This window comes from Columba livia, chromosome 5, assembly GCF_036013475.1.
Source record: "Columba livia isolate bColLiv1 breed racing homer chromosome 5, bColLiv1.pat.W.v2, whole genome shotgun sequence".
Classification (NCBI taxonomy): domain Eukaryota; kingdom Metazoa; phylum Chordata; class Aves; order Columbiformes; family Columbidae; genus Columba; species Columba livia.
In genome coordinates, this window is record NC_088606.1 from 52,084,787 (window position 1) to 52,098,156 (window position 13,370).

At 45.6% G+C, this 13,370-nt stretch overlaps 1 protein-coding gene across 46 annotated transcripts in view; it reads left to right on the forward strand.

Moving 5' to 3' along the window:
- The first annotated feature begins 1,061 nt into the window (after window positions 1-1,061).
- TNNT3 (troponin T3, fast skeletal type) overlaps window positions 1,062-13,370 on the forward strand; it is a 31,679-nt gene continuing 19,370 nt past the window's right edge. For 10 of the 46 annotated variants that reach the window (XM_065065133.1, XM_065065146.1, XM_065065135.1 and 7 more), the window contains exons 1-2: window positions 7,838-7,910; window positions 10,426-10,443. In XM_065065133.1, coding sequence (XP_064921205.1) covers window positions 7,853-7,910; window positions 10,426-10,443 — 76 coding nt within the window. In that variant the 5' untranslated portion in view covers window positions 7,838-7,852. Of the gene's footprint in view, window positions 1,156-6,012; window positions 6,048-7,208; window positions 7,223-7,837; window positions 7,911-10,310; window positions 10,444-13,040; window positions 13,053-13,370 lie in introns of those variants that run through there. The other 36 variants (XM_065065137.1, XM_065065148.1, XM_065065151.1 and 33 more) reach the window with 7 other exon arrangements.

Below are 13,370 nucleotides of genomic sequence, written 5' to 3' on the forward strand. Positions count from 1 at the left end.
CTAAAGTTTTTCACTGCCCCTGCAGGCTGGGAGAAAGGGGGTGCTGGAGCTGCCAGGCACACCAGAGGACACTGCTGGGGAGCCCTGCCAAGGGGAGAGGGGTGGGAGGGAGCAGATGGGGAGCTGAAGCCTGTAAGGGTTAGTGAAATGGAAACTGCAAGCTGGAGGGTTGTACAAGGCACTGCAATCCTCTACCGGCACTACCATGCAACTGCGGAGGGTGCTGGGGTAGCTAAACCCCTGCAGGCACATAGTGGATTCTGCGTGGGGTCCAGCCATCTGGGGTTTGCCTTAAGATGTCATTACTTAAATAATGCTTTTTTATTGTGCTAAGAAGGGCTCTGAGTTTGGCTTGAGGTCAGACAAGCTCTCTTGCTGCGTTCCTCCTTTCTTGCTTTTTGTTCCAGGTCTCCTCAAGCCCTGACGCATGGTAGAGCCCTGGTGGTCTTAGCAAAAGGTGGGTGCATGCCGCACACCATCCATGCACAAACACACATGTGACACATGTGCTATGTGCTACTGACTTCTCATACGCCCCATGGCCGCTCACTTCAAAGATGTCGGATGGCAGAGGGTCCCCAAGCCCTTGCACAGGTTCTAACCCCGTAGCACAACTGAAGCCCTGTACATGTACCAGGGCAGCAGGGAAGAGCCCCTTCCCAGCCGGGAGAGCAGAGTCTGCTGCTGTGTGTAGAGATTGCAAGAGCCGGGGTGCCATGACCGTGCACCACATGAGGCTGTGGGGGCCCCACAATTTGTTTCTGAGGTGCCTTTGCCTCATATACCCCTCTTTAAGCTCTGCCTGCCTGGTGGGGTTGTAAATATAGAAACATAAGCCCTGGACTGTTGTGTGTTTTTTTTTTTTTCCTCCAAACATATCCCTCCCTTCTTAGCATCATCTGTGCAATTCCTCCAGCTGCTCCTATACATGGTATGACCTTTTCTTCCCCTTTTCCTTGCTCCCCTCTCAGTCTCTCCCCCGCCCCATCACCGCTCCCTTCCCTGCCCAGCGCAGGGGATCTGGGGCCAATCGGCTCCTCCAGAGGATCAAATGTCACTATAAGTTGAGAGCTGCATCACCTTGGGACGCTCGCAGATCCCAGCCTGCCTGTCCCCTTCGTCAGGAAGCTCAGTGCTTCTCTCAGTTCCTCCCAGGTAAGTGGGAGACCCAGCAAGGGATGCTACTGCGGAGGTAAAACCATAGAGGGGCTGAGCCTTGATTTGAATAGAAAAGTATCATGGGAGGGTTGGGGTCCACAGGATCCAGGATCCTGCACTGGATCCTAAGGAAAAGGTACTTTTCTTTCCTGACTTTTGTTGGGCATCACACAAGGCTTGTATCACCTGCAGAGACATGGGTGCTCTGAACTCTCAAGGATCAGTGGTGGGAGAAAAGACCCTCCCAAAACCAAGGTGTGGGGGTGGAAATGCAGTGACATCTCTCAGGGCACTTGGGAAACTCCCTGCAGCAGCAGGGGGGAAATGCTGACCTTACCTCTGCTGGTCATCCAGAGAAAGGGATGTTCAAGGTGGGAGAGTTGAAGGGCAGAACCATGGGGGAGCTGCTGGCACACAAGTAGTGCTGTGGGGCTTGAGGGAGACCTGAGAAACACAAATGTGGTCATGGAAAACTGCCCCCTCTCACAGAAAAGATGAAAATTGGGGGAGAAACGTCCTGTGTGCATGGAGGGAAAGGAGGAAGGGGTTACATTCAGAATGGTGATGGTGTGCTCCCTGTGTGCATGGCTTTACATGTCCGGTGCAGGTGCCCACCCCCTGTATGTGGGGCATCTCCCCCAGCGGCTGCCCCACGGGGCACAGCTCCTCACTGCTGGGGTGAGGGGTATCCCGCAAAGGCAGGAGTGTCACCAGCACAGGTGGCTCTGATGCCAGTGGTTTGGGTGGGATCTGTGCTGCTGGTGTGGGGGGTCTCCAGAGAGGTAATTGCCAGCAGGCAGCTGTCCCTCATGGGCACAAGAGCAGGGGAAAAGCAAGGGATATAAGCTAAGCACAGTTTTTGTCTCTGAGTCCTCTCTCTCAGCCTTATTGTTCCCAGCAAACCCCATGCAGGCATCAGACAGATTATGTCACTCCAAAGACAAGGATAAAAAATGCATTTTGGGGCAGGGTATAGGTATGTTGCTATGTGTTGTCGGAGCCTGCAGCAGCATTGTGGTGGGGCCTTCACTTTCCAGCCCCTGGGGAGAGAAACACTTTCTGCTGGAAAGTACTAGTCCAGAAATAAAGGGAGGAGGCAGAGGGATGGAAGAAATATACATTTAAAAATATACTTTTAATATAGAAAAGTATATATGTGTATTTATATATTTAGTAGATCTATTATAGATAATAAACAGGTATTTTAATATCTGTATGTATGTAAGAAAATTGATGCAGTGGGTTTGCAGCGGCTCCTGCTGGGAAAGCTTGGCCTTGTGGTGCTTGATGGATCACACCCCTAGTCCTCTCCAGATAGTTGTCCCTGCCAGGTCCCATTGCCTGTGCATGGCCACTTTTGTCCTCCCCCCTTTCCCTAGGGTTCCTGCTACCTTGCCTCCCTTGTATGGCCTGGTTTGGGAGGGAATGATTGACGGGCGGGTTATTTCCAGGGATGGCCTGGAGGTGCATGGCAGCCCATTCCCCCTCCCGGGTGCATTCTCAGCTGCCACAAGGCTTCTTGGGACGTGCTGGCTCTGCTCTTTCAGCCAAGGGCAGGAGCATTTGGGGCCAAAAGGGATGTGGTGTTCCTGCCCACCTGGGGCTCATGAAAATTGGGGTATTTGTCCTTTCAGCTGTGACCTACTCAGTTTGAACAAAATTAAGAAAATAATCTTTGCTTTTACCTTTAAGGGGTGAAAGTAGGCAGGAAGTTTTTGGTTTGGTGAAATTTTCCCATGTGTTTTGATTTCCTTCCAAATGGTGGGCAGTATTAACTAATTGATTTTATTACATCTTTAAACCTCCGTCAAGACCAGACCCCATTTTTCTGCCACTGTACAAACAAAACCCAGTTATTGCCTGAAGGTGCTAACAGCCTTAATCTTAGGCTGCATTTGCTGTGTGTAAAGTGATTTCCACCCAAGGGTAATCCTGAGCCAGCTGGAGACTTTCCATTGCCTTCAGAGAACTTAATCCTAACTGCTCTTAGCAGATTGCTTGCTTTATTGCCTTTTGGATGTAAATATGGTTTGGTTTTGTTGGCTGCTTTGATGATACAGTTACCTACGTGGACAGTGCTGGGCGTCAAAGAGCCTTTCTCATCTCAGGTGGCTGTTGGTATGATGGTTGGTATGATGGCCCCTTGCTTTGACAGACCAGATGGCTTTTGAATGCCACAAAGCAGACAGACACCTTGCTCTTTAGGTGAGACCTTTCTCACTTTCCAGCCAGGGCAGCGGCAGTCAGCGACAGCCTTAACTGCCAAATGTGACTGAATGTTTGGCCCTTGCAAGGGTGAAATCTGCATCTCCACTTGGATTTTTTTATCCTGCCTGCCCTAGCCTGGGGAGTTTCTGCATGTGGCTCATCTCTTCACAGATTCTGCCAATGAACTTGTAATTAATTTGTTTTATCTGGGGCCCAGAAGCCCCCTCAGGAGTCTGAGGCCAGAGATGCTGGCATTCTCACTCAGCTTTTATAGCACACAGACAGATGCCATGCAAAATCTCATTCACGTTTGCAGTACTTGGATTAACAAATATGGAAGGGTGTAGGGCAACAGCTAATGTGACAACCCTCAGCAAGATGTCCTTAGAGCTAAATTGGAGACTGGATGAGCTCATTCCAATAACTGTTAATGGAAAACCTGACTGCAAAGACTCCTGTTGACTTCAATTGCCTTGGAAAGAACAGTATGTGCTGCGTTACATGCCTACCCTACACCAAACAGACATTTGCTCTCTCTATGCATATGCAGGGCTCTAGAGGTGGTTTCTTCTCCAGCGTTGAGCAGAATTACTCTTCTTGCCACTGGAGTGAGAAGGAAGAAGAGTTTAGCCCAAAGCCCTTTAAAAGTTCTTTTTTTTTTTTTTTTTTTTTTTAATCTACTTTGGCAAAACAGAAATCTGAATCTATAAATTAAAAGCAGAATCCGTGGGAGGATTTGCCATTGCCCTGAGTCTTTAGAGATCATGCATTTTGGAAGAAGCCAACAGCTGGGAATCTGACAGGTTTCCTCTATGGGCTTTTGCCAGGAGAAGCTCTGCTGTCCCACTGCATGAACCAACATACTGTCAAGCTTTACTACTAATAGCTTGAATAATTTTGGGAGACTGAAATGAGATTGGAAACCTATTATGCTGCTATCCACTGTGCAGATAGCAAGTGGAAGCCTTTATCCTGAAGGTTTGATGATCTAGATAAAAAAGACCAGGGGAGAGAGACCAGAGCTGTTGGAACATCCAAGTAACAGGAGAAGCAGCAGGAATAGTTGCAGCAGAAAAGCCTTCTACAGAGCTGAAATTCCTCCTAAGCATGAAATTCCTCCCAGGTTCCTCCTGCCTGGTGGGGTTAGAGTACTCAAAGTACCCCTCAGATTGGTTATTGCACTTGAGGAGTGGGCAATCGCAGCTACCAAGTTAAAAGCAACCTGGGACCAAGAGATCACAACCCAGCTCTCACGTGACCTAGCAGCAGATCACCCTTCTGTCCAGCTACTCAGATTGGGTCATAACACAACCATTACTGGCACTACTTCCATGGCAATGCTGAAATTCAGAAAGAGGATAAATGAGGAACTAGAAGAAAAAAGTGCTGGCTGTTTATTGCTGCTTAGAACATGTGTGTTTTAAATACTGTTGGCACTAACATGTGGTGTCCAGGGTCATTGCTGGGGAACGGAGAGGATCCCTTATAGGGCAGGGTTGCAGCCTATGGGATTACTGCCTTTCTCTGAAATAGAAAGCTGCTGAGCTGCAGTTGTTGCTTTGAACCTAAGTCAGCCCACCTGCTCCTTCAAGACATCTCTCATATATCAGCTGAGTAATGAAGTCCTGAAAGTCATGGCTAGGGTTTCCCAGCGAGGAGGAGCTTGGCTTTCTAATTTAAGACCTGCCATGGATTTGGAGGAAGTTTTGGGGGTCTTTCCCCACCTCCACCCCTTGGCCTCAGGGCAGCTGATACTTTTAGGAGAGCCATAGCTTTGCACCTCTGCCATCACTGAACATGGTGCAGTGTGCGATACCATCATGATGTTACCCGAATAGCCACACCGTTCCCTCTGACTCCAGCTGAGGCTCCGATACACACATTTGGGGTCCAGCAAAAATCAGCAGAGCGGCTGTATCCAGCCCTCGCACTTCCACAGATGCAGCTCTCCACAAGCGGGGGTCTGCACCCAGGCCCAGCTTGGGCTGTGCACAAATGCAACCCTTGACAGCACCGTGAGTGGGTTTGCTTCTGCCCATGGTGTGAGGATTGGTTGCAATAAATACAACTGGTTATTTCAATATGATATGCCTAGCCAGGCATTTAGCCAGTTCTCATCCTAAACTAATCAACAAGTAATTGTTCATTCATCAGCTGTGTAAGCCAGACACTAGTATTTAAGGCACTTTTGAGTGCTGACAAATAGTTATCTCTGGGTATATTGGTAGTCTCAGTTATGTTTTTTTAGCTCTAAGGCTTTGGAGATGGAGCCTTCTAACTTGCAGTAGTGTAAGTGAAGGAAAAAGTTCTCTGAGCTTGCCAGAATGACGGAAATATCAGATGAGTGCGAGAGGACTCTCACCTCCCTGAGCTTTGGAGGTTTTGTAACTTAAAGCCAGGTTGATGGGGCATATCTTTGCAGTTTATCTTTTCCTCTTCCCCTCTCCTTCTCCTCTGACCTGGCTGGCAAAGGTCTGTGCTGCTCCCAAAATGGCAGTGTTGGTGGGGGATTGGCTGCTGTGTGGGAAAGCAGGTGCCTGGCTTTTTTTGTCCTCAAATGTCAACCCATCTGCTCCTGCCTTGGCATTTTCTAGGAGGCACTCCTGCTAATAACACTTTTTTTTTTCCTTTTCATCTTTTGTGTAGAAACTCGCTGCCAACATGTCTGATACCGAGGAAGTGTAAGTAGAGAGAAAGATGCCTGTGTGTTCATCTGTTCAGCTTGGCTCCATGCAGTGGAGAGTGGGCATCTCCATGGGGTGGAGAGGCTGGGGTCTGCGCTGTGCATGGCCCAAAGACCCTGAGGCAGCAGGGAAGGGGCGTCCTGGATTTTGGGTGTCTAAGGGACCACTGAAGTTCACCTGACACCCTCCTTGTCCAACAAGGGGCCCCCTCCAAACACCTCCACTCACCTCCGCACGTCCTTGGTGGCCAGGGCACTACACCTGGAAGAGGGGGAATTAAACACACAGTGCAGCGGCAGAGCCACTTTTTGCCCTGATTAAACAAGTCTAGAGTAGTACAAAAAAACCCAATGTGGTCATTTGACGTTTATGCATCAGTAGGTACAGAGAAGAGATTTAGGGCAATCATGGGATCAGAGGCATCATGGACACACCTGTAATGGTCATTTAGTCCCCTCCTTTGCCATGAGGCAGGTTCAGATCAGCCTGTGTTGCTTTTTCCAGCCTTTAAAACAATAAAAACTTGCCAAAGATGAGATTTGGCACCTTTTTCAAGCAATCTCTAACTAAGATGTCATTTGTTTAAGCTCTGGCCTCAGGGCAGCTCTGGGCTTTGGATTTCATGCAAGTGATGGTAGAGCAGAAGAGGATGGCAAGTGGAGGCAAGGAACAGGAACAGACCTTGAGACTGATGTTAGTACAGCCAAGGGATAAACACTGAGCAGCATCTGGCTTATCCTGAATATTTATTAGACAGCCCCAAGGTTCAGGAAGCGTGGAGCACATCTGGATTGGTGTAGGTCATTGGACTTGCCTGGCACACTGGGGCTGAGGTCCAGCTTCATCAACCCCTACACGACGCTTATCTGTAGGTATCATGTTATAGTCCTGTGGTGGTAGGATTATTCCTGGGTATGGATCCATACACACCATCAGAATGAGGAACGCTATTAAAAATAAAACCCAGACCCAGTCACTTTACTAATCTTAAAATAAATGCCTGCGGGAAGAGCAATGGGAGAATAGGGGGAAGAAGAAGTAATGGACTTTAAAGAGCAGGCCATTAGGTTGCTTCAGTATGTAGTTTAAAGCTTGGTGATAATATGGAGTGAAAGGAATATTTATCTAGTTTCAATAACCTTTTTTCCTCTCTCGCAGGGAGCAAGGAGAGGGTAAGTCTTAAATCTGTCTTTAATTGCTTCCATGCAAGCCTGCAGCATTCGCTGACCGTGTCTGTCTTCTTTCTGGCCACTGTTGATATTTTAACAAAAAGTGCTGGTATGGTTAGACAAATCTGAGGTCTCCTTTTTTGCGTGTTTGTCTGTCACCAGCTTCTGGTGATTTTAGCTACTTATAGCCCCAAATCGATGCCCTGGTTGTGTGGTACACTGCTGTTTTTTTTGTAATGACACTGCCATCTGCTGGCAATTTATTTGTGGCTTTTGTACATACTGTTTTCTGGTTTAAAACATAGAAACCCAAAATATACATAGAAACACATGTTTGTTTTCTTTGCTGCTTTTTTTTTTTTTTTTTCCATATTCGGGGGTCCTCTCTGCTACCTCTTTCCTTCTAATGTGTGTGTAAACCTGAGCTCCTGTTGCCCAAGAACAAAATCAATACAATATTGCCCCCCTCTCCTTCTATAACTTTTTTTTTTTTTTTTTTTCCTCTGAAAGTAATTTTATTTGCTATTTTACTTGCTGATTGGGAAGTGGCCTCTCAGAGGCCATCTTGCCTGGCAACCCTGGGAGTGTAAGGGGCTCTGCCATGGGTAATGTCCTACTGATGAGTCAAGACTGATGATTGATTTGTCTGCTTTTTTCCCCTATTTCAACGCAGAGGAATACGAAGAAGAAGGTAACAAAAAAAACTTGGAATGTAATTTATCCTTCTTTGATTCTTGGTCCTGCTTTTTCTTGTCTGTATTTCACCCTTCTCTTTGGTGTTTGCTGCTAAAGGTGATCTGAAACACTCGATCAGTAAATCAGTTGGAAACCACAAGAACAGCCAAGCTGGGGCTGTGATGTGCCGAGCCTTCACGTTATGGTGAAACGCAGTATTTGTATGAGCCATAAGGGATGGTTGTAAAGCTGAGAGTTAACCTGTCCGTAAACTCAGAGAGTTTTAGAGCAGGTCTGGCACAGAGCCCACACAACATGTCATCTGTGAAATCCTGCCTTTCTCATCTTGGCAATGTCCATGTATTGAGTTTAAACTTTGAAACTGAAAAGAAAAGCAGGTTGCCCAGCTCCTGGGGAGCATCAGACAGGGTACTGCTGAGGACAGACGAGGCAATGCAGGCAACCGACTGGCAAAGATGAAGTTTTTTAACATGCTTTTAGCTGGCAAAAGCTGATTTGACAAGCTGCAAGAGAAAGTGCAGATCTAGAAAGATGGAGCATGAAAAGCCCTTCTTACCTGAGCTGCTTCAACTTTTGTAGGCAGCAGGAAGAGGAAGAATTTGAAGATGTATTGGTGTGTTTGCTGGGAACTTTTGACACATTGGCTTCAGTTCAGATGAGGGTAGCTGATGGTCCTCCATCCTTCACTTTACCAAGGTGTCTGGGACAGGGGTGAGGGCCAGATTATGGGCTTTCTCCTAGGATCTGCCCTTAGTGTCCAAGGGGTCAAGAGGAAAACTCTTTACTGGGAGGTAGATTATTGGCATGTGGAGGGTAGGAGACCAGCTCTGAGACAGAGACTTGCCCCTAAGCAGAAATATCCACCTTGTGGATTTTATACACAGCAGCTTTGGTTTCCCCCAGATTGCTGCAACCAGGTAATTCCCATCCGTGATGGTGGTAACAGAGCTGTGACTGTGGCCATGCTAAGAGTAGTTCCTGCCCTAAAGTATATTATAAAGTATATTATAAGCTTGGGAGCTTATGTCTCTAAATCCCTCAGCATTGCTCCCGAGGAGACCAAGGGCTCAAAAAAAGAAAAGAGACACCAAATGGGTGGTAGAGGTGCCTCAGTCATTGTCATGTCTCTAGTCCTGCCCAGAGTGGCAGAGCCAGGGAGGTGAAGGTGCTATTCATGCCCCATCCTTTATGCCTTGTCAAATGTCCAAAGAGTAAGCAAAGGGTGTTGCTCCTACAGACAAGCCTTCCTAAAAGGAGAAGCATTTCTTCTTGCTCTTCTCTTTCCTTCTCTGTCTCCTTTTGGGTTTCAATAATTTAATGATTAATATGAAACTAATAGGCAGGTGACTTCCTATTTTTTTAATCTGCATGACCTTCTTCCCTGAGGTGTATTTTTCTCCTTGCTCTCTTGGCTTGATCTTAGTGCTATCTTCCAAAGTCATCCATTTCCTTTCCATATAACTTCTCTCCATCACTTTCTAACCACCTTTTTTTTTTCTCCAGGCCTAAGCTTACCCCAATACCAGTTTCTAACAGTTTTCTGTTTTCATTTTCCTGCTTGCTGTTGCTTTTTGTTCCATGACACTTGCTGCCTGAAGCTCATGAAGAAGGTATGTGACATGGCTTCTGCTTTCTTTCTCTCTCAGTGTGGAGGAAGAATGTGTGTGAAGAAACCCAGAGCAAGTGGTTCACACCCAGTGGCCAGGACTCAGTCCTGAGCCACAGACATCAATGAAATGAGGGCATTGATGTCACTTATTGGGCTGGTAGGAAAATTGGCCTTTTTTTTTTTAAAAAAAAAAAGTATTATATGTAAATACATGCATATATAAAAGACAGTATAATGTATAATATGTAATATACACACACATAATTTTTAGATATGTATACACACATATGTGTGTGTGCACATATATGCATATATGTATATGGAAACAAATATATATATATATTTTGGTCTTACAGTTTTTGCTGAACTGCTTGCCTTTTTTTTTTAAAAAAAATGGTGTCAAGTCCCTTCCTTTATTTCCAAAAGTTTAGATTTTTTTTTTAAAGGGAAGGGGACACACTGAAAAGTTGGTATCCATCTGTCGAAATTCAGATATGAATTTATTTGGAATTTCAAAAATTGATAAAAGGTAGTGAAATTTTTCACCATTTGAGAAAAACACTTAAAGCAAAAGAAATGCAGCAATTTTAGTTTTGGTTAAAAATTTACCAAAAATCAGTTTTAGGAAATTTCAGCCAGCTCTAATAATGAATAAAATATTGAATGCCTTTAACATGGTTTCCATTTGTGGTCACATTCCCATATTTCAGTAACATTTATAACCCCATGATATGCCCATAAAAATGTTAGTTTTAATTCTTTCTCACCCTGTAATTCCATCATTGTGTATTCTTACCCACAATGGCTTGGGAGCTTGGCAAACCTGAAGAATGTTCCAATAAGATATTTCTTGTTTTAATGTTCTCCTCCTGTTCCCTTTGCTGCTGTTTTCCACATGCAGAAGAAGTTCAAGAAGAAGGTATGTGAAACAGCTTCTCAGCCTCCCCTTTTTCCCGCAGCAGCACTTGGTGTCAATGTGCCCCTAGATTTTGCAACATGGTAGAAGAAAACAAGAGGCAAGAGAAAGATGGATCTGCAGGCAGAGGGCTTCCCCGGTCCTTTACACATGTTGCACTGAGGGTGCCCCTCACATATCTGTGCACACACCTCCACTGTGGTTTTGGGGAGGGAGCAGCAGGGGAAATGCAGATACTATCCCCTCATCCGAGCCACAGCAGGCACCCAGGCTGCTTTTTAGCCTTGGGTGTTTCAGACACCTGCCATGGAGTAGCTGGGGCCTGGCTGTAAAGGTTTCTATCGGATGTCAACTGGTTTCTCCTACATAGCTTGGCATATAATGATTTGATGGATTTTGAAATCAAAATCCATCTGTGGCAAGGTATGTGTGTAGCCATATGTTACATAGTACATATTCTAGAATATGTAATATTATATATACTATATTGTATATATTATAATTTTATAAACTATAATATATAATATTATATATAATATAAACATCATTTCAGAAGGCAGATCTTGTTAGTTATTTCTATGTAGATGCTGGCAAGTAACCTCAGTGGGCTCCCCTTATTGCACACGGCATTTGCAAGTTGGGACACACAGGGCAGAGAGGGGCTGGAACAGAAACTCACCCTTTGCACATGAGAAGTCTGAGATGTGGTGCTCCGGGAAGGAGGAGCCAAAGGGTGCGTTGGTTCCGAATTTGCAAAGCTTTGTGCTGTGGATATATTTGAAACAAAGGTAAACTGTTTATGACACCATAGGAGACCTGCTCTGAGCGGTTTGCAGGGTTTTTACAGCATCCAGGTCCTGAAGGTTTTACATTTCTTGTACCTGTGCGTGCTTTGGTTGCTTGTCTCCATTTTGTCTCCTCCTCTGTTTTTCTATTTCATACCCTCTGTGTTTTTTCAGACCCCTCTGTTGCATTCACACACTCTTTAGTCTAACTGTTCTCATTTTCCATCTCATTGCTCTCCATCCTTGCCACGTCCCACCTGATGAAGCTCATGAAGAAGGTATGTGTCATCACATTCCGAATTGCTCCCCACTGGCTCCTTGGCAGTGGCAGGGGATTCAAGAGTGGTGCAAGAGGAGCAGGATCCAGTTATTTTGCCTTATTGATTCTGTTGTATTTGCTTTCCACCTTTCCCCCCTAACCGGCTCTGCCCCAGGATAACACATGGGAATGATCTGGGTGAGGGGTCTGGCGGATGTTGGCTCAGTGGTAACTCAGCCTCTCCTGCTGTGTGTGGAGCTTGCCATAAAGCCCATCCAGGCAATGGCAGTAGGCTATTCCTCTAAATCTGGAATTAGAGAGAAATTTCAGTATCTATTATTTGAGCTTCCTGCGAGATTTTTCCTCTCCAATAAGCTTTTGCTTCTTTCCTTCACATGGTGAAGTTGTTTCTCAACCACACGTGCCTCAAATTCCTTCCCTTCCTGGCCATTAGCGCATGCTTTACTGGGATAAAACTTTTCCCTCTGGAAAAAGTGTTTTCAGCCTGTGTAATATCAGCCCATGTAATAATGTGTTTCTCCTAATGTTCCTTTGCATCCTGTCCTGTGGCTCTTCCCACCTAAAGCAGCTCAGGAGGAAGATATGAGACATGACTCCTGAATTCCCATCTTTCAGAGTAGACTCTGGCTTAGCCAGTAAGCCATAAGATGGTACAAGGAAACAGGAGTTTAAAATAGGCAAATTAATACAGAATAAAACTTGCCACTATTTTGTTTTTTCATACTATTTTCCTTCATGTTCTGTCTTGACATTGGATGCACTGGCAATGCTATGTGGTAATTGTTGCATGAAAAAAAAAGCATGAAAACTGCTGGGAAATGTAAACCTCTTAAAAGGATGAAGACTGAGAAGTCTTTACTCTGAGACTGGTTGGGTGTTCCTGGAAGGCTTATTTTGGATGATTTGTGGTGGACTGGGCCTCTGGACAATGTGCAGACGTGCCCATGGTCAGTCTGCTGCTACAGCAGCTGCTGATGGTGCAACTGTGGAGAGGACTCGCCCTCCTTTGCTGGGCTGACATTCTTATGATAGCCTTTCCACATGCCCTTTATGCAGCTTAAACCCTGTTGTATAAAGCAACTAGTGATAATTTTGATGCTTTAGCTTTGCAAATGATTAAAGATGGTTTTCTTCTTCATGAAATGGAGTTGTTAGGCCACTGTCTCATGGTAGTATGTGCAGCCATGTAACACCAAAAACCTGCTGGCCTCAGGTTGTAAGTCCACTTGGGGGGGCATCAGGTTGTGAAATGGCATGCTGCTCCAGGCTTTATGCAGGACTGCAGGAATATGCATATAAGAAAAATGTCATCTGATACGGCTACTTAAATCAGCTTTATGTTTTCAATATCCCAGACCATTTGTGTCCTCACTTCCAGTAGAGCTTTTCGTGTCTATATTCATTTTATTTCTTTGCAGTATACTCTCAGAATTTCCCTCTTCCTACATTTTGTACGAGTGAAAGGTTGTTCTTATGTTTTTAATGCTCTTGTCTTTCTTTGCATTTTGCTCTGTGACTCTTCCCACCTGCTAAAGCTCATGAGGAAGGTATGTGCCATGACCTGCAAATTCTTCTGTTTCTGCCCAAAGTGGCAGTGCATGCAGGAATTCTGGAGGTGGTTGAAGAGGAGAGGATGCAAAACCATCCTCTGCACACTCACAGCTGCTTCGCTCTTGTAGGATAAGTGGTGTGATGAGTAATATGTACTAACTGATGTTTTGAAAGCAAGGCCGAAGCACAGGCTGGGCATGGCTTATATATTTCCCAGCGCTCTGATTTCTCTAACCAGGCTATCAGTATGGATACCAGTTGGTTCGGGGATAGTGTTCCCAAAAGCATTCCCTCTGCGCCATGCACTGGCGCTG